General features: G+C 40.7%; 1 protein-coding gene across 4 annotated transcripts in view; it reads right to left on the bottom strand.

Annotated features, from left to right (window-relative positions):
• The window catches only part of AP2A2 (adaptor related protein complex 2 subunit alpha 2), a 270,817-nt gene that overhangs the window by 45,811 nt on the left and 209,841 nt on the right, over positions 1-15,165 (bottom strand). The window contains exons 12-17 of one of the 4 annotated variants that reach the window (XM_077459935.1): positions 11,978-12,075; positions 11,325-11,556; positions 8,929-9,099; positions 6,615-6,761; positions 3,787-3,953; positions 2,944-3,021 (exon numbers count right to left, since the gene is read on the bottom strand). In XM_077459935.1, coding sequence (XP_077316061.1) covers positions 2,944-3,021; positions 3,787-3,953; positions 6,615-6,761; positions 8,929-9,099; positions 11,325-11,556; positions 11,978-12,075 — 893 coding nt within the window. The remainder of the gene's footprint in view (positions 1-2,943; positions 3,022-3,786; positions 3,954-6,614; positions 6,762-8,928; positions 9,100-11,324; positions 11,557-11,977; positions 12,076-15,165) is intronic. The other 3 variants (XM_077459943.1, XM_077459951.1, XM_077459960.1) reach the window with 3 other exon arrangements.

Genomic DNA, 15,165 nt, shown 5'->3' with positions numbered 1-15,165 from the left:
ATAAAGTCTGAGAATGCCAATTGTGTGAAAGTGCCAATGCCAATTGTCAGGCTGTCACACTGACCCTCTGGCTTCAATATTAAAGAGTCACAGACCTGGAACACATATTGCAGATAAGGAAATCAATTTTACTTTAGCATTCCTGGTCTGTATCCTCATTCTAGGTCAAAAGGTATTGGAACCAGAGAGCCAGGATAACAATTAGAATTATTATTATTTTTTTTGGAGGTGGTCAGCAATAGCTATCCCCATATTTTTTCCAAGGTTTTCTTTAAAGCAGAACTTCAGACAATAAATACAGAGGTTAATTTGTATATATTTTTTTTATCTGATTATATAATTTAGTGTATTTTTGCTCAATACAAGCACTTGAACTTAACATGGCATCTACCCTTTGCAGTCCAATGTACAGCAAAACTCGAAGAAGGAAAAGCAGCACAAGCAACCCGTCAGTTTGCTGCAGTGCCAACAAGGGACACGCTGATAGAAGGAGAGAACAGAGTACAGAGAGATCTATGCATCAATCTGCTGCTTCTCTTTTTAATGTCCAGTAAGAGATCCAGACTGGCCACTGTTTTTTTTTTTTTTTTTTTTGTTCTGCAGTGCCCAAATCCTCCTACAAGTGGCAGTATAACCCAAATGTTCCTCAATTCACTCCAAGCAAAGGTGTTTATAGTAAGTACAAAATCCTATTTTCCTTACCAAGGTATTATTTTTACTCCAATAAGTTAATTTGGTAATGCTGTCATGTGCCGTACCGATTCCTGTGAGGGTAATAGTATTTATTTTTTTATGAAATAAGCAAGCACAATGCCTACCTGCCTTGTAATCCTTTGCCGCACCATGACTACTGCAGGTCTACTTTAAGATGCCATTTGAGAAGTTAGGGTTAAAAAAATAAAAAGGTAAAAATATTGGTGTTCTTTTTGTGAAGACACTGACCCTACTTTAGTAAATCTACTATAGTCATACATGGCAGCATTTTGAAGATTCAGTAAAATGCTGTAGGAAATACTATTAATACTAGAAAGGAAGCATACACAGATTATCTGGCAGGGAGACCACCAGTAGCAGGTTATTTAATCTGATGTGGGCAGTGGGCTCTCGGTCAGAACCATGTTAGCTATATGGAAACTAGGGCACTCCTACTGCAATGCATGCAAAAATCAAAGCGCTCCAGGGGGCCCTCTGACATATGGTATTTGTTACATGGGTAGATGGAAGATTTCTGCATGTAACAGTAGTCTGATTAAAGCAGCAGTGACGTCTTAGCAACCTAAGGAAAGTCCACATTTGAGGTAAGGAATTCATTGCAAAAATAAATTTTTTTTGTAGGTTTCAAAAGTTTACTTATTCTCTGTATTCGCTATGCAAGTAAAAACATTTGATGGACGTAACGGATGGGGTATGTTACAAGAAGTAGACTACATGGAGGAGGCTCAAATTTTCCCTACAGTTTTGGTCCCATTGAGGAAATTTTCCATCAATGACACAGGAAGCAAGAGATTTTCATTGAGATCTTACATCTGCCTGAATCTTATCAGCGTTTGTTCTACTTCTTTTAAAAATGTGATTTTACTACAGTCTTTGTTCCAACTATAGCAATTTATCCTATGTTCCTGTCTTGGTAGCATGTCCGTTAGTCATAAGATCACACCATCTCTTCAAAAAACAAATGTTTTTAGTGAAAAACCACATATCATCAGTAACTAGAGGAACTGAAGAGGCAGTTGTTCCTGCTGATAATTTTGTCATACAGTGTGTAGTACAAAAAAAAAAAAATGCCTTGATAGTTAAAAGGACAAGTTAACTTTATTAGCACATTTTTGCAGGTAACTTAATTATGATTTTATAGGAGCCTGTAAAGCATTGCACCCGTCATCAGCAGATCACGGGTGCAATCGTAAGCTCCTGCAGACTGTGTGTAGCCCTCTACCTGTATCTGCTACAGGCAGGCATTTACTGAATGACAGGAAGAATCAATGAACTACTAGAGCGCTCACCAGTGCCCAGGTAGTTCAGCGAGAACTACAAGCTGCAAAGGCTGTCTGTATTTGTAGTTCATTCACTTCCAGAATTCTGTAAATGACTGACATGGCCATGTGGGCAGAGCTGTGTTCTTTTCAAATTGTGACAGCGGATGCGGGGAGAAGATCTCCATCCCACTGTCACAATTAGAAGGGGGAATGCAGAGAGCCTGGGGGAGCCAAAACATGTTACATGTTCGACCCCAAAAACAGGTGGAAAATGTAACATGTTCCAAAGGTGAATTTATCCTTTAAACAATGGTAAATGAATATGTTGGAGGCAGATATATCCAACTTGGTCACAGACAGGTGGATGAGTATAATTAATATTTTTATTTAAATACATAGTAATAAGTTGAGGGACATTCAAAAGGATTGATTCAAATATCTGTCCTGGTCCCTATAAAAAGAGCTGTAGCTGGAGCCCTTTCCAGGACTATATAATAGTTACTACGCTTTCATAATTAGGGGGGGCTGCTGCATGGGATTTCACCAGCAAAACTAATGAAGACAAGACCAAGAAACTGCAGGTGCTGGTGAACCATATAGGTCCATTTCCTTTTTTTAGTTTGCATGCAATGCTTTAGAATTTAGATCTCTGCAATACAGAGCAGCACTCACCAAGAACGAAACAGCTCTGGTTAAGTGTATATACACCTTTTTAGGACTAAACACCCTTTATTTTAGGATATACATCAACGTAAAACTATAGGGATTAGTAAGCATTTTTCACTTGAAATTGCATTAAAATATGGATATTTTTTTTCTCTAGGTGTTCTGCCCTGCCTACTGTATGAAAGTGCACACTGCTGCTTTAATACCATGGACACCTAGAAATGAAAAGCTAGACTGCAGTAGGAAGGAGGATGGTTAGATAAACCAGATGTGCCTTTCTGATTGGGTTTGGTTTGCTTACTTGTAGTAGGAATCATCTGCATCATGTACAGAAGGGTCTGGCTCCCCAGATGCCCCTTCTGAGAGAGTTGGAACTTCGCTGTATCGGGCATCGGCGGCAGGTAGAAAAAAAAATCAAGGGGAAGAGAGGCAGCAACATGGAGCACCATTAGTTCCCCTAATCCCAGCATGTACACTAATAAAATGCAGCTTAAAGTATGTGTAGGCAAAATCTAAAAATATTCAACACAGACCTTCTATACATGCCTTTTCCCTCTCTTAAAGGGAGCCAGTGCAACAAGGAAAATATCAGATGATCCTACCAGAAATCCACTGGACTCAAAACTTTCTGTAGTGAGCAGACAACTCTGCCACTGCTCCACTGAAATCCCAAGCACCGTTGTCTGCTCCGAGTTCTCTGCTGGACATCAGCACGTCCCCTTCACATCTCCATAATGTTCAGTAGTTTATATTCTCAGCACTCCATCCACTCCAATACCAGCTGCCTACCGTTTCTTCCCCTCTCCTGGTATTTCAGTGCATCAAGAGGCATGATGTTGTCACCCAATTACAGGGAGTTCAGAGCAGACTGTATTTCTAGGAGGATCTGGTATTTAATACTTGCATTGTTTTTAAACCGACACAACAATGGGAACTGTACATGTATTGGAGAACTATGCTGAATGTGTGTTCAGATTTGGACTAATACACTTTAGTCTGCTTACATTCAGACAAGTATGAAAACATAGCTGTCCCAGGCAATTCTTATGGCAATATTAGGTTATCCAAAAAACTTCACACATTCTCAATGTACTAGCCTATGCATTTTTATCTCACATTGCCCCTTTGAGCAACAGCATCCTACCTAGAAAAGTTATCTTCTTCCCCTGTAGTGACAGCAGCAACTGGCAGTGATGGATCAGCAAAAACGTCCACAAGCAGACTATCAGATGAAGCAGCAGTGGGTGCACCTGGGCTGGTAGCTGATGGACCTCCCAGGCCCAAGAGGTCAGCAGAAGGAGAGGGAGTGGACTGTCAAAAAAAAGAAAATAAGTTATCAGCATGCATAAAGCACTCAAAAACACATGGTCACTTTACAGGTGAACATAATGCCATCATTTCTGAGTCCCAGGGAAATTTGCATAACTTAGCACACTCACGCAGCCATGATACATTTTGTGGGACAAGCACATTGCAGATTAGGGACTCGCGTAACAGCAAGCCAGTGGGTTATTAAGGAACAGACTTGTCACAGGTAACATCCTATTTTGGTGCATTTCATATAAAATAAACTTTCTTAAAGTGGTTGTAAACCCGTATCTATACCCAGTGAAGTGACTGTCCTCAGGTGATACAAAGATGAAACAGATCTTTCTACATAAGTTGTACCTGTTTATCTGCATTATTCCCGTCTCATGCCCCGGGACTTGACGTCATAAAGGAGCGGGGTCACCATGTGACATCACCCGGTGACCACGCCCTATACCTATATAAGTTGCCGCACACGTCGCACAAGCCAGTACAGCGGAAGACAGCGCTGTGTCAACATCAGAAGAAGAGAGAAGGAAGGACAGAGGAGACCGGGCTCCTGCGCTAGTAAAAGAGCGCCAAGACAGTGGAAGAGCCCGGCAGAAGATGCCGGAGAGCCGGAGAAGAGGCCGAACAGAGCGGAGAAGTCGGAAGAAGACCCCCAACGTTGGAAGACGACCCCGGGAGCTGATTAATAAATTACTTTTAAAACTTGTGTTGTGTTTTTTATTGACACTTTTTCCCCAGGTGAAAGGGTAGGGGTACCCCTTACTCATTCACATAGGGACATAGGGTGGGGGGCTGGGATTCCGATAAGCCCCCCGCCCGCAGACCCCCGACAACCAATGGCCAGGGTTGTCGGGAAGAGGCCCTTGTCCTCATCAACATGGAGACAAGGTGCTTTGGGGGTGGGGGGCCGCAGGGCACAGCCTTCCCCAAAGCGTCAACCCCCCCCCCCATGTTGAGGGCACGCGGCCTGGTACGGTCGTCCCCACCCCCTTCCTGACTGGCCAGGCTGCGTGCTCGGATAAGGGTCTGGTATGCAACTTGGGGGACCCCTCACGCTGTTTTTTCGGCGTAGGGGGGTCCCCTTAAAATCCATACCAGACCCAAGAGCCTGATATGCTCCCGGAGGGGGAACCCATGCCGTTTTTTTTTTTGCCGTGGAGTTCCCCCTTGAGAGCTCATTATTCTCTGATTGGCCACGGCCAAAGTCGCCTGGCCTGGGGTGCCTTAAAGTCGTGTTGTAAGTCGCCCCAAGTCGTGTTGACAAGTCGTGTCCAAGTTGCCTCCAAAAGTCGCGTTGGAATTCGTGTTGCCCCTGTGTGAATCGGTTCTCAAATGGAACATCAATCAAAAAAAAAAAAAACTGATTATGTAGTCATTCGAAAATGCCATCTATACAAGTACCTGCAAACTCTTTATAAAGGCTTCCCTTAACACCCTGCATACCAAGAAAGGATTTGCCCCATTATGAGCCAATCAGGCTATATTACATTGCTTAAGGCTCACATCCTAACTTGTCTAAGGAACTGGGGACTCAGGGAGACTGCATTAAGGCCTACTGGAATGGGGGCAATGTTTTTTCACAATCCAACAATCCATCAGTTTAAAAGGAAGGAGGTAAGACAGGAAGCTGCAAAAATGAACTGTCTACTTAATGGTGCCATCCTGTAAGCTCTATTGTATGTCAAATGAAACCGGGTTTTAAAAATGTATTTAATGGTTTATCAGCAGTTCCAACTAAACGTGGTAGAATACAAGAGTTTTTAATAGAGTTTTTTTTCTCTTGGAAGAGTGCATGTGATAAGCAGAGAGCCAATCGTCACTGTCCAGACAAAGTCAGAGGTCCTGCAGCCTCATAAGAGAGCTCAGTGCAGTATGAAAACTCCTAGAAAGATTTATGCATTAACTGATAAAAAAAAAAAAAAAAAGTCACAAGATTGCACTGTGACTATATACTGCTGATGAGAAAAGGTATTTAGCAGTTTATAGAATTACTAAAATAATTGCCGTTCCAAGTTGTGTGCTGTGTACCGCGGGAGACCAAATACAGTGAATGCAGGGGTCCTGGGTTTAGTACGACCTTAACTCAGTTAATCAGTCTGGCAATTTATTGACTAAAACACAATTTAATTCAGAATTCCACTTTGTGTGCAGACATTTCTCTCCTCAAAAGGGTAACCTGGTCATATACAATTAGATTTTTTTTTAATGCATGGCAAGCATAAAATGCCTCCATCTATGCCATACAGTAAGGATGGACGAATCTTCCGCTTTGACTATTGTATCCTAACAGCACCAGTGCCTTTCACTATACCCAAATAAACCGCTTTCTCGTCTAGTTGGCTGCTTTGAATTTTTTTTAAATAGAAAGATGTTGGGTGGGAGAGTGCCGACAGGGCTACCCCAGGAGCAAGTTTTGGCAAGTTCATCAGGAACCAGATGAAATTTGCACTTTGTATAGCCAACATAACAAAACATCACTTCAAAAACAAATCCTTGACAGAAAAAAAACTAAACTGTAAACCCCACCATATCAGAACAAAAACCATCATATTAGTTTCATTAAGCTCTAGCAAGGCAAAACTTTTGGGAGCAAGCATTACACAGGAGTAGGTTTAGTATAATTCATATCCGGTTTAGTACAATTCATATAAGAACCTGGCAATTTGAAAGTGCTGCTAAAGGGTAGTTCATTCCAGACTGTGGGTAATGGCTGCTAGATGAGAGGGGTGAGATGGGTGCCAGGAAAGAAGATGGATGAGGGCGTGCCACAAATATGCTTTGGTCTTCAAGGATGGGACACTGCTGCACAGTCAAAGAGGATAAACAAAACACATTAATGCCAGGTATGTATAATTCACACACCTAGTTTACTCCCAGCTTGAACTATATTGCCAATATACATGTAGACAGCCTTTCAAATAAGCCAACTGAGCCCCACTCTTAAGCCAGTCATAGATTGGAGCGATTTTCTTTCTTGCAACCACGGGTGTTCCCCGGCCGGGAGAATGCACGGTGATTATTTGTGTATAAAAGTGCAGCGCCAATACATTAAGTGAATAGCTAAGTGATATTGGCAAAATCTAAAATTACAATAGTAATTGAACAAAATAAAAATAACACAAAAACCGCCTCATGTTATTGAGCCAACCAATGTTGGTAGTGCAATTATGCAGAATGTCCAAATTCCAAATCTATCATCTTGTGGGCAGAGAATGTATATAAAGAAAGGCCAAAACTTTCCCAGTAGAATGAAAAGACAGTCCTTTGGAAAAGAGTGTTCAGAGGTCAGCCTCCACCTCCCCATGCAATCAACACTCACCAGAAGGAATGACCCCCGTTACAGCGTCATCTACACCAAACAATCCAGTGTCCACCGCAGGTCTAAGCTTCACCTAATGTCTACCTCTTGGACTCTTCTTGGTGTAATCAAGCTGCAGCAAATAGGGCTCACCAGGAACCTGACGAGGTGATTTGATAGTGTAGTAGTTAAAGAATTTGTTACCCCAACATTTCTTCCCGATATGTGCCTGAAAGTATCCTGTTCTTTTTGTATTGCTTCCTTCATGTGCAATCCCTTGTGTTCCTGCCAGTTCCTCTGCTTTCCTATTAAAAACAGACCACACTAAGCATGAGCGCACACTGTGGTCAGTTCTCTAGCTGTGCTGGGAACTCAGTATGCTCTCCTCCAATGATCAGACTTGTCCCGACACATTCCCACTGCACAGCCATTCACTGGAAAGCTCAGTGTGCCGACATTTCTCCTCTTCCCACCCCCAGCACTTATGTAGCTGAGAATAGAGGGGATATCATCGCTTATATATTAAAGAAAAAAAAAAAGGGGGGGGGGGGGTATTTACAATGTTTTTTTATATCTATACAAAAAGCTTTTGCCTTTCATTTCTATTTTAAATTGAATGGGTTGTTTTACAATGTGATTGTTTCAAAGCACCTTGTCTGGCTCCTGGTGAGCTTTATTAGCTGCATATTGACTACACCAAAAAGAGTCCCAGAGGTAGACATTGGGTGAAGCTCTTAGACCTGCGGTGGACGCTGGGTTATCTTTTGGCGTAGATGCCGCTGTAACGGCGGTCATTCCTTCCGGTGAGTGTTGATCGTATGGGGAGGTGGAGGCTGACCTCTGAATACTCTTATCCAAAGGGCTGTCTTCTCATTCACCTGGGAAGGTGTTGGATTTTATTCACAAGATGATAGATTTGGAATTTGGACATTCTGCACGATTGCTTTTGCAACATTGGTTGGATTAACACCACAAGGCTTTTTTTTTACGTTTCACTTTTATTTTTTTTCAATATCATTTAAGATTTTGCAAATATCACTGGCTATTCACTTAATGTATTGGCATTGCACTTTTATACACATGTACTTTGAGTTGGCTATACTGCTCATTGGAGAAAGCTGCTATTTACCCTAGCAATCATATTAAAATGCAGAAAACTGCCATTAGTATTTTTGTCCACAGTGATTATTGCTAGCAGCTATAGCCGCTGGCAGTAATCGCATGGAAAAATAAATAAAATCAGACAATCAGCCTGCCCATACATGGTTTGAATCTCAGCTGGTCCCTGTTGAATCGGCTTAAAATTAGACTGCTCTGACACCAGTGGGAGTGTCTCCCTCCCAAGACTGTGTATAATGTTGCACTAGATCACTCATCATTTGAGTAACAGTATTTCTGTGTGCTTGACACTTTAACTGAATGCTGTGTAAAGCATCTTAACAGGATTATGTCTTAAGAAGATATTTTGTACTCTGTAAAAATGACAAGTGCAGTACAACGCCAGCAGGGCTTAGATAGCTGGCAAGTTGTTGTCTGCACCTTGCCAAACAATCAAAACAACAAAAAAAACAAAAACAAAAGAAAAACTATTTCATACACAACATTCAGACTAGCTGGAATTCTATATTTCAGCAAAAAGTCAATATGTGCATTATCTCTCTAGTGACATACCGCTGTGCTAACAGGGGCGGGCTCAGTGCCCCCATTCACATCAGAGCTGTTTTTCTCCTTCTTTGTGTCTTCCAGGTCAGTGACTGTGCTGGGACCCTTCTTTTTCTTCAACTTGGCCAGGATGGAGGACTCCCTTTCAGGAAAAGGCGGCATCTCCTCCAAAACAGTAGCCTTAAAAGCAGAAAAAAAAAAGTAAAATGTATAATTTTAAAAACACAGCGATGCCTTAAAAGGCAGTTATGGTTGAACTCGGTAGCAAAGATCCCTATGAGGTCATCAAAACCAGTGAACATACCTTCTCTGAGTGTTGATATGACATAAAAACAAACATATGGGCTAACTATTTTTTTTAAAGCTATTGGCCATCAAATCTTGAAACATAGTACTAGGAAGATGAGGCACAGCAAAAACGTCATCTACAGTTTTTTTTAAGTGACCCTATCACCGCAGGGTCATGGATTATGAAAAAGAAAAAAAAAGCCCAAATCTGTAGAGCACTACACCTATACTTACTTACCTTTGCGGTGGCACAGGTCTTGAAATAAAAGAAGTGTAAAAAATCTGCACTAGGTTAATAAACGTATTATCATAATGCAAAGTGGAACAGCAGACAAAGTGCAGATAAGGCAACCAACACTTGTGTGGCCACTCACAGTGTCCATCTGCAACAATTACTGAGCACTATCCAGTGCTCTCTGCTTTGTACTATCAGCCTGCTGATCTACCCTGCTGTGAGGTTTATCAGTGAAGCCTGTAAGCTTTCAATAAATCCTGATGCTTGACTTCACAATGGAGAGTTGTACTTTTGTCTTGGTATCTCACATTGGTACTGATTGTAGAGTGAGGTCCATCCTTTCCCCCTGTTGATTGCCTAGCCTGTGAGAACATCTTATGCGCTTTTGGCCATTATAATCTTTGGCCCACCTTCTCTGGTAAGAGGCATGATTATCATTCTTAGCCGGTGGTGGATCTCTCTGCACTTGAGCTGGAAAAACATACTGTAGGACAATAGTTTTCTTTTCACTATGGACTATATACTTTTTTTACTTAAAATTATTACTCAAAGAATAAAAATAACTTAAAATAAGTGTGAAAACAAATAGTGCAAATGTCCTTTTATCATACATGAACACGTGCATAAGTGTTGGTTGCCTTATCTGCACTTTAACATTGTAACATGCAAATTTTATTATTTGGCGGTTTCATATAGCCCCTTATACTTTGCTGCTCCATATTGCATTTTTTGCATAGTATTTGTTAGATCTATAGCGCTGCTTTGACAGGTCTTGAAATGCCCAATTTTACTGCTCCCCAGCCACATCAGGTAAATGGTGGAAATGGGGGTAGTTCTGGAACAAGCTGTAGTTCAAATTATGCCATATAACCCAAGTCTGTGATATTAAAATGGGTGTGGAGCAGGGAAAAGCACAAACCGTGCAAGATGGATGAGGATATCCTGGGGTGAAGAAGAACCCAGGGCAGGCCTCTTCAGGATAGCAGAAGCATGCTCCAAATTATGCAGAAAAAGGGTAAAGAAAGAGGCACCAAGTATGAACTGTAGAAACTTTATGGTACAATAAATAAAAACACTTACATTGAGGATAAAAATGATCAGCATGAGGAAAGTCATGCAGTAGTACGTCTCCTTACTCTGACAAAGGAGCGCACCTGTCCTTCCCACCGTCAGTGAGCAGGCTCAGAAACGGCGTTGCAACACTTCCGGTGAAGTTGGATGCCCCTGTGTTCCAGGAATGCCTCAGACCTCTCCTCTGCATTACCATTTGAGTCACAGAGAATACAGAGCCGGCAGACGGCTCTCTATGGGCTCCTGAGGAACATAGCCCATTGAACCAGCGAGCAAGGAGAAGCACCACTGCAGGACTTTCCTCATGGTGATCGTTTTTAACCACAAATGTGTTTTTTTTATTTATTGTACCATAAAGTTTCTACAGTTCATACTCAGAAGGCACACCTCTTTCTTTACCCTTTTACGTCAGGTATACACACACTTCTGGGTGTGACTACTTGCTTGCTACGTGTGACTTTTGCCAACCTGCACATCACTACAGATCGTCGTAAAGGCCAATGGGAGAACACACTGCGTGTAGCAGGTTCAGCAGGTAGGGACCCCAAAAGGGCGGGGTGGAAAGTTATGGACCCCAGTGTATGCCAGAAAGTACAGATGTGCTTCTTTACAGGCTGGGCCATGGATTAGGGTTATTTAAATGCAGAAAGGATCTAGTGTATATTTTAATACTGCACTGGGTGGCTTTATACATTTTTTTTTTTAAGAGAACTGCCAACATTGCATCAAAACATTACTGCCTAAACATAAAATGAGTCAAGCTGAAAACATGTCAGTCTTTATTACGCAAAAATTCTCCCCATGGACATACCAAGATGTCATTACTGGCAATTGAGCTCAGGCGCAGATATTCCACAGCTCTCTGCTGAAGCTCCACATCGGCGTTTCTGAGCTGGCTGTCACTTCGTAGCACATCTTGGATGGTGGGTTTAATCTCAGGGAAGAGGTTAATAAACTTTATGTAGGCCGAGAGGAGCAGAGCCCTGGTAGGCACACTGCAAAGATGGAACTTTGAATGTAACAAGTTAAACTGGATCAAAGGGCTGTGGAGAAAACAAAGGAAACGAAAATTATCAATCCAACGTATACCATATGGAATGTAAATCATAATCACAACTAGAATGTATATAATAAAATAGATATACCCCCATCACTTGTAAGGTAATGAAATTGCACCATAGCTTTATAGCAAGGTTTTACTGTCATATCAACATAAGGGTAAACACATAAGATCTAGGAAATTTAAGAACATCTTTTGGAGACCAACATTTTAATGGATTTATATACATACCATATATTGTAAATTCCCAATCAGAGAAATTACAAAACATTAAAAAATAAAGTATTGTATTGATTTGCATGTGCTTTGACACCCTCAGACAATAAAAGAAGAGATTTGTAAAAATGGGACTTCCAAATACAGGGAATGTCCCAAAATGAAAACAATCTTGCGTTCAAACTTGCCTAGAACGTGGGTCACCAGCAATAAGATTACCAAACTCGCCCAAAATATACCCGCCAACTTTGACCAGATTTTCATGACAGGCAGGAGCCTGAAGAGCCTGAAAAATAAATGCAGAGAAAAGTAAATAGTCACATAATAAAAATTAAAAAAAAAATGAATAATTACAATTACAATGTCAGTTACTTTGGGAACTTTCTTCGACAACTATAGTAAAAAAAAAAAAAAAAAAAAAACCCCAGCTATAGGGTTAGAACATTTTTTTTTTTTTTTTTTTTTTTTTTATAAAAATCGCATTAGTGTTTTGGCAACAAAAAAAAAAATTATAAAAAAAAAAAAATAATAATCTGATGATGAATAGCTTGAGAAACTGTATTACAGTGGAAAGTGGTAAGAGCCTCTGGAGTCCATTGTTTTCTGTGTATTTCGGTCTCAATTCTCCCATCCCCTCATTATTGTTTCTGGACACCAGATGGCATCACAGGCAGCAAAAAAACTAAAAAAAATCCAACAGAAATCCAACTTGCCCATTCTCTGGAGTTGAGGTTTCAAGAATTACTCACCATCAATGTTCAACATAGTCAAACTATAGAGTTTAGCAGCATTCTATTATGTAGAACTACAGTACATGCCATGTCATTTTTTTTTAACCACTTCGCGCCCAGGCCAATTCTGACATTTCTCTCCTAAATGTAAAATTCCAAATTTTTTTGCTAGAGCTAGAAAATTACATAGAACCCCCAAACATTATATATGTTTTTTTTTAGCAAAGACCCTAGAGAATACAATGGCGCTCGTTGAAACTTTTTATCTCGCACTGTATTTGCGCAGCAATTTTTCTTTTTTTTTTTTATATTTAAATATTTTTATTTCGTTTTCCACATTTACAAAAGACAGTAAAAAATATTTCTTATACATACTATTACAAATCACTTTGTTTAGCATTCATGATATTTCAATATTTGCAACATTCACATAAAAACAGGAAGAAAATACACATTGGGTACCCGACCAAAATCGATCCTTAATATACCTAAGATAATGTTAAAAAAAAAAAAAGGGGGGGGGGGGGGAACAAACCTTCTACGCCTCAGTGTTCCAAGTTATCCTCTTGTGGTCTTATCTTACCCTTACTATTTCCTCTCCCCCGTGACTCCTTTTCTTAATTTTGATTTGTGATATGTGTAAGGTGGGGATTCCGCTCCCTCCATCCCCACTCCCATAAATTTATGTGAATACTCTCAAAAAAAATAAATTAATTAATTAAAAAAAAAGGGTTCCCCCCCCACCCAAGAACAAACAAAAAAAAAAAAAACCCCACCCCCCATGGGTTATGGAGTATAAGCATCCAGCTGCACACCCCTAGACGCTCACTCCATCCCCCATAATTCCAAGATAAGTTGAAGACTTTCTGAATTCCATCCAATTGCTCCAAGTATCCTGGAATCTCATTCCAACCCCCCTTTGAAGGTATATTAATTCTTCCATAATCCTCATTCTATCCATTTCCCTAAACCACTCTCCTATCCCTGGTATTTCCTTTACTTTCCAATATCTCGGGATCAGTGCCTTCGCTGCATTCAGCAGAAATGGAGTTAATGCTGTTCTATATTTTTCCCTCGGGCCCTCGGTCGTGTGAAACAAACATTTCCAGGGATCCAGTTCTATTTCTGTCCCATCAATCTCTTTAATTAGGCCCATCACTTTTTCCCCAATATAACTGAATTGCGCTACATTGCCACCATATATGGGCGTGAGTTCCCTCCTTCCCGCATTCTCTCCAGTATAGGGGTGATAGGTCTCGATTAATTTTATGCATTTTAGATGGAACATAATACCACCTAACCAATAATTTATAATTCATTTCTTGTATCTATTGAAGTGGAATGGGTGTAATCTATAACTTTCCCTTTCATTTTTTCTGAAATTGATTGGTTCAGTTCACCTTCCCATATCCCCAAAGGGGACATCGCCTCATCCTCCATCAGAGTTATTAGGGTCCTATATATTTTAGAAATCCCCTGTCTACCCACTCCCCCTCGATCAATCAATTTCTCCCAGGGATTTAAACTGTCGCTTGAATGGAGAGGTTTAGGGAGGAACTCTACAAAGTGTTGGAGTTGTCTATATCTCCATCCATCCCATGGTGTTCTACCGTATTTCTCTCGTAGCTCCGCTAGTGAGCATAAGCTATTTACTTTTATCACATCCCTTAATCTCAATCGGTCCCTATGAGTCCATTTCAAGAACATTTTATTTTCTTTCCCTGGGGGAAAATCGTTATTTCCTGACCGGGGCATTAGGGGGCTATTGTTTTGTCCTACTGTACCTTTAAGTTGCCCATCCCATGCTCTTAATGTTTCCATTGTAATCGGGGATATTCCTCTAGGGAGACCTCTAAACTTCATTGGAATCCAGATGGTCTGACTCAGGGCAACTTTACTCATATTATCTTCCAGTAGTACCTTTTTTTTATATGGGGCGTTATATACCCAATCAAGAATTCTCCTCATTACCGCTGCTAAATGGTATTTTCGAAAGTCTTGAAGGGATAACCCTCCCTTATCCTTGGGTCTATTCATTGTCTTATAGGAAACGCGACTTCCTCTTATTCCATATGAATTTTTGGATCAGGGATTTGATAATTTTAAAATAGGCCCTTGGGACATTAATTGGGAGACTCTGAAAAATATATAAAGCCTTTGGAAGGATCATCATTTTAATTACACTTATCCTACCAAATCATGACAGTCTATGTGCAGGGTATCCTTTAAGGTCTTGTTTAATTCTATTTAAAAGAGGGAGATGGTTATCTTGGTATAAGTCTGCAACTGATGTCGATAAGTATACTCCCAAATACTTCAGGCCCCTCTCTTTCCACACAAAGGGGAAAAGAGCTCTGAGTTCTCTTCTCTCCTTTGGGGAGGTAAAGACATTTAGTATCTCAGTTTTCTCCCTATTAATCTTAAAATTCGAGACACTCCCGTATTCCTCCAACTCCTGCAGGATCCTAGGGAGGGACTGTTTAGGGTTCATTATATAAAGCATAATATCATCTGCAAATGCAGATATCTTATGCTCATTCCCTGAGACCTTTATTCCCTCAATTTCATGATTCGCTCTTATAGATGCCAAAAGAGGTTCCAGAGAGAATACAAAAAGTAAGGGTGCCAGTGGGCATCCCTGACAT

Source organism: Lithobates pipiens, unplaced genomic scaffold (genome assembly GCF_037356315.1).
Source record: "Lithobates pipiens isolate NorthernLeopardFrog02 unplaced genomic scaffold, aLitPip1_a1.2 Scaffold_10, whole genome shotgun sequence".
NCBI classification, from domain to species: domain Eukaryota; kingdom Metazoa; phylum Chordata; class Amphibia; order Anura; family Ranidae; genus Lithobates; species Lithobates pipiens.
Note: the sequence above shows the minus strand (reverse complement) of the source record. Positions and strands in the feature narration are given on the sequence as shown.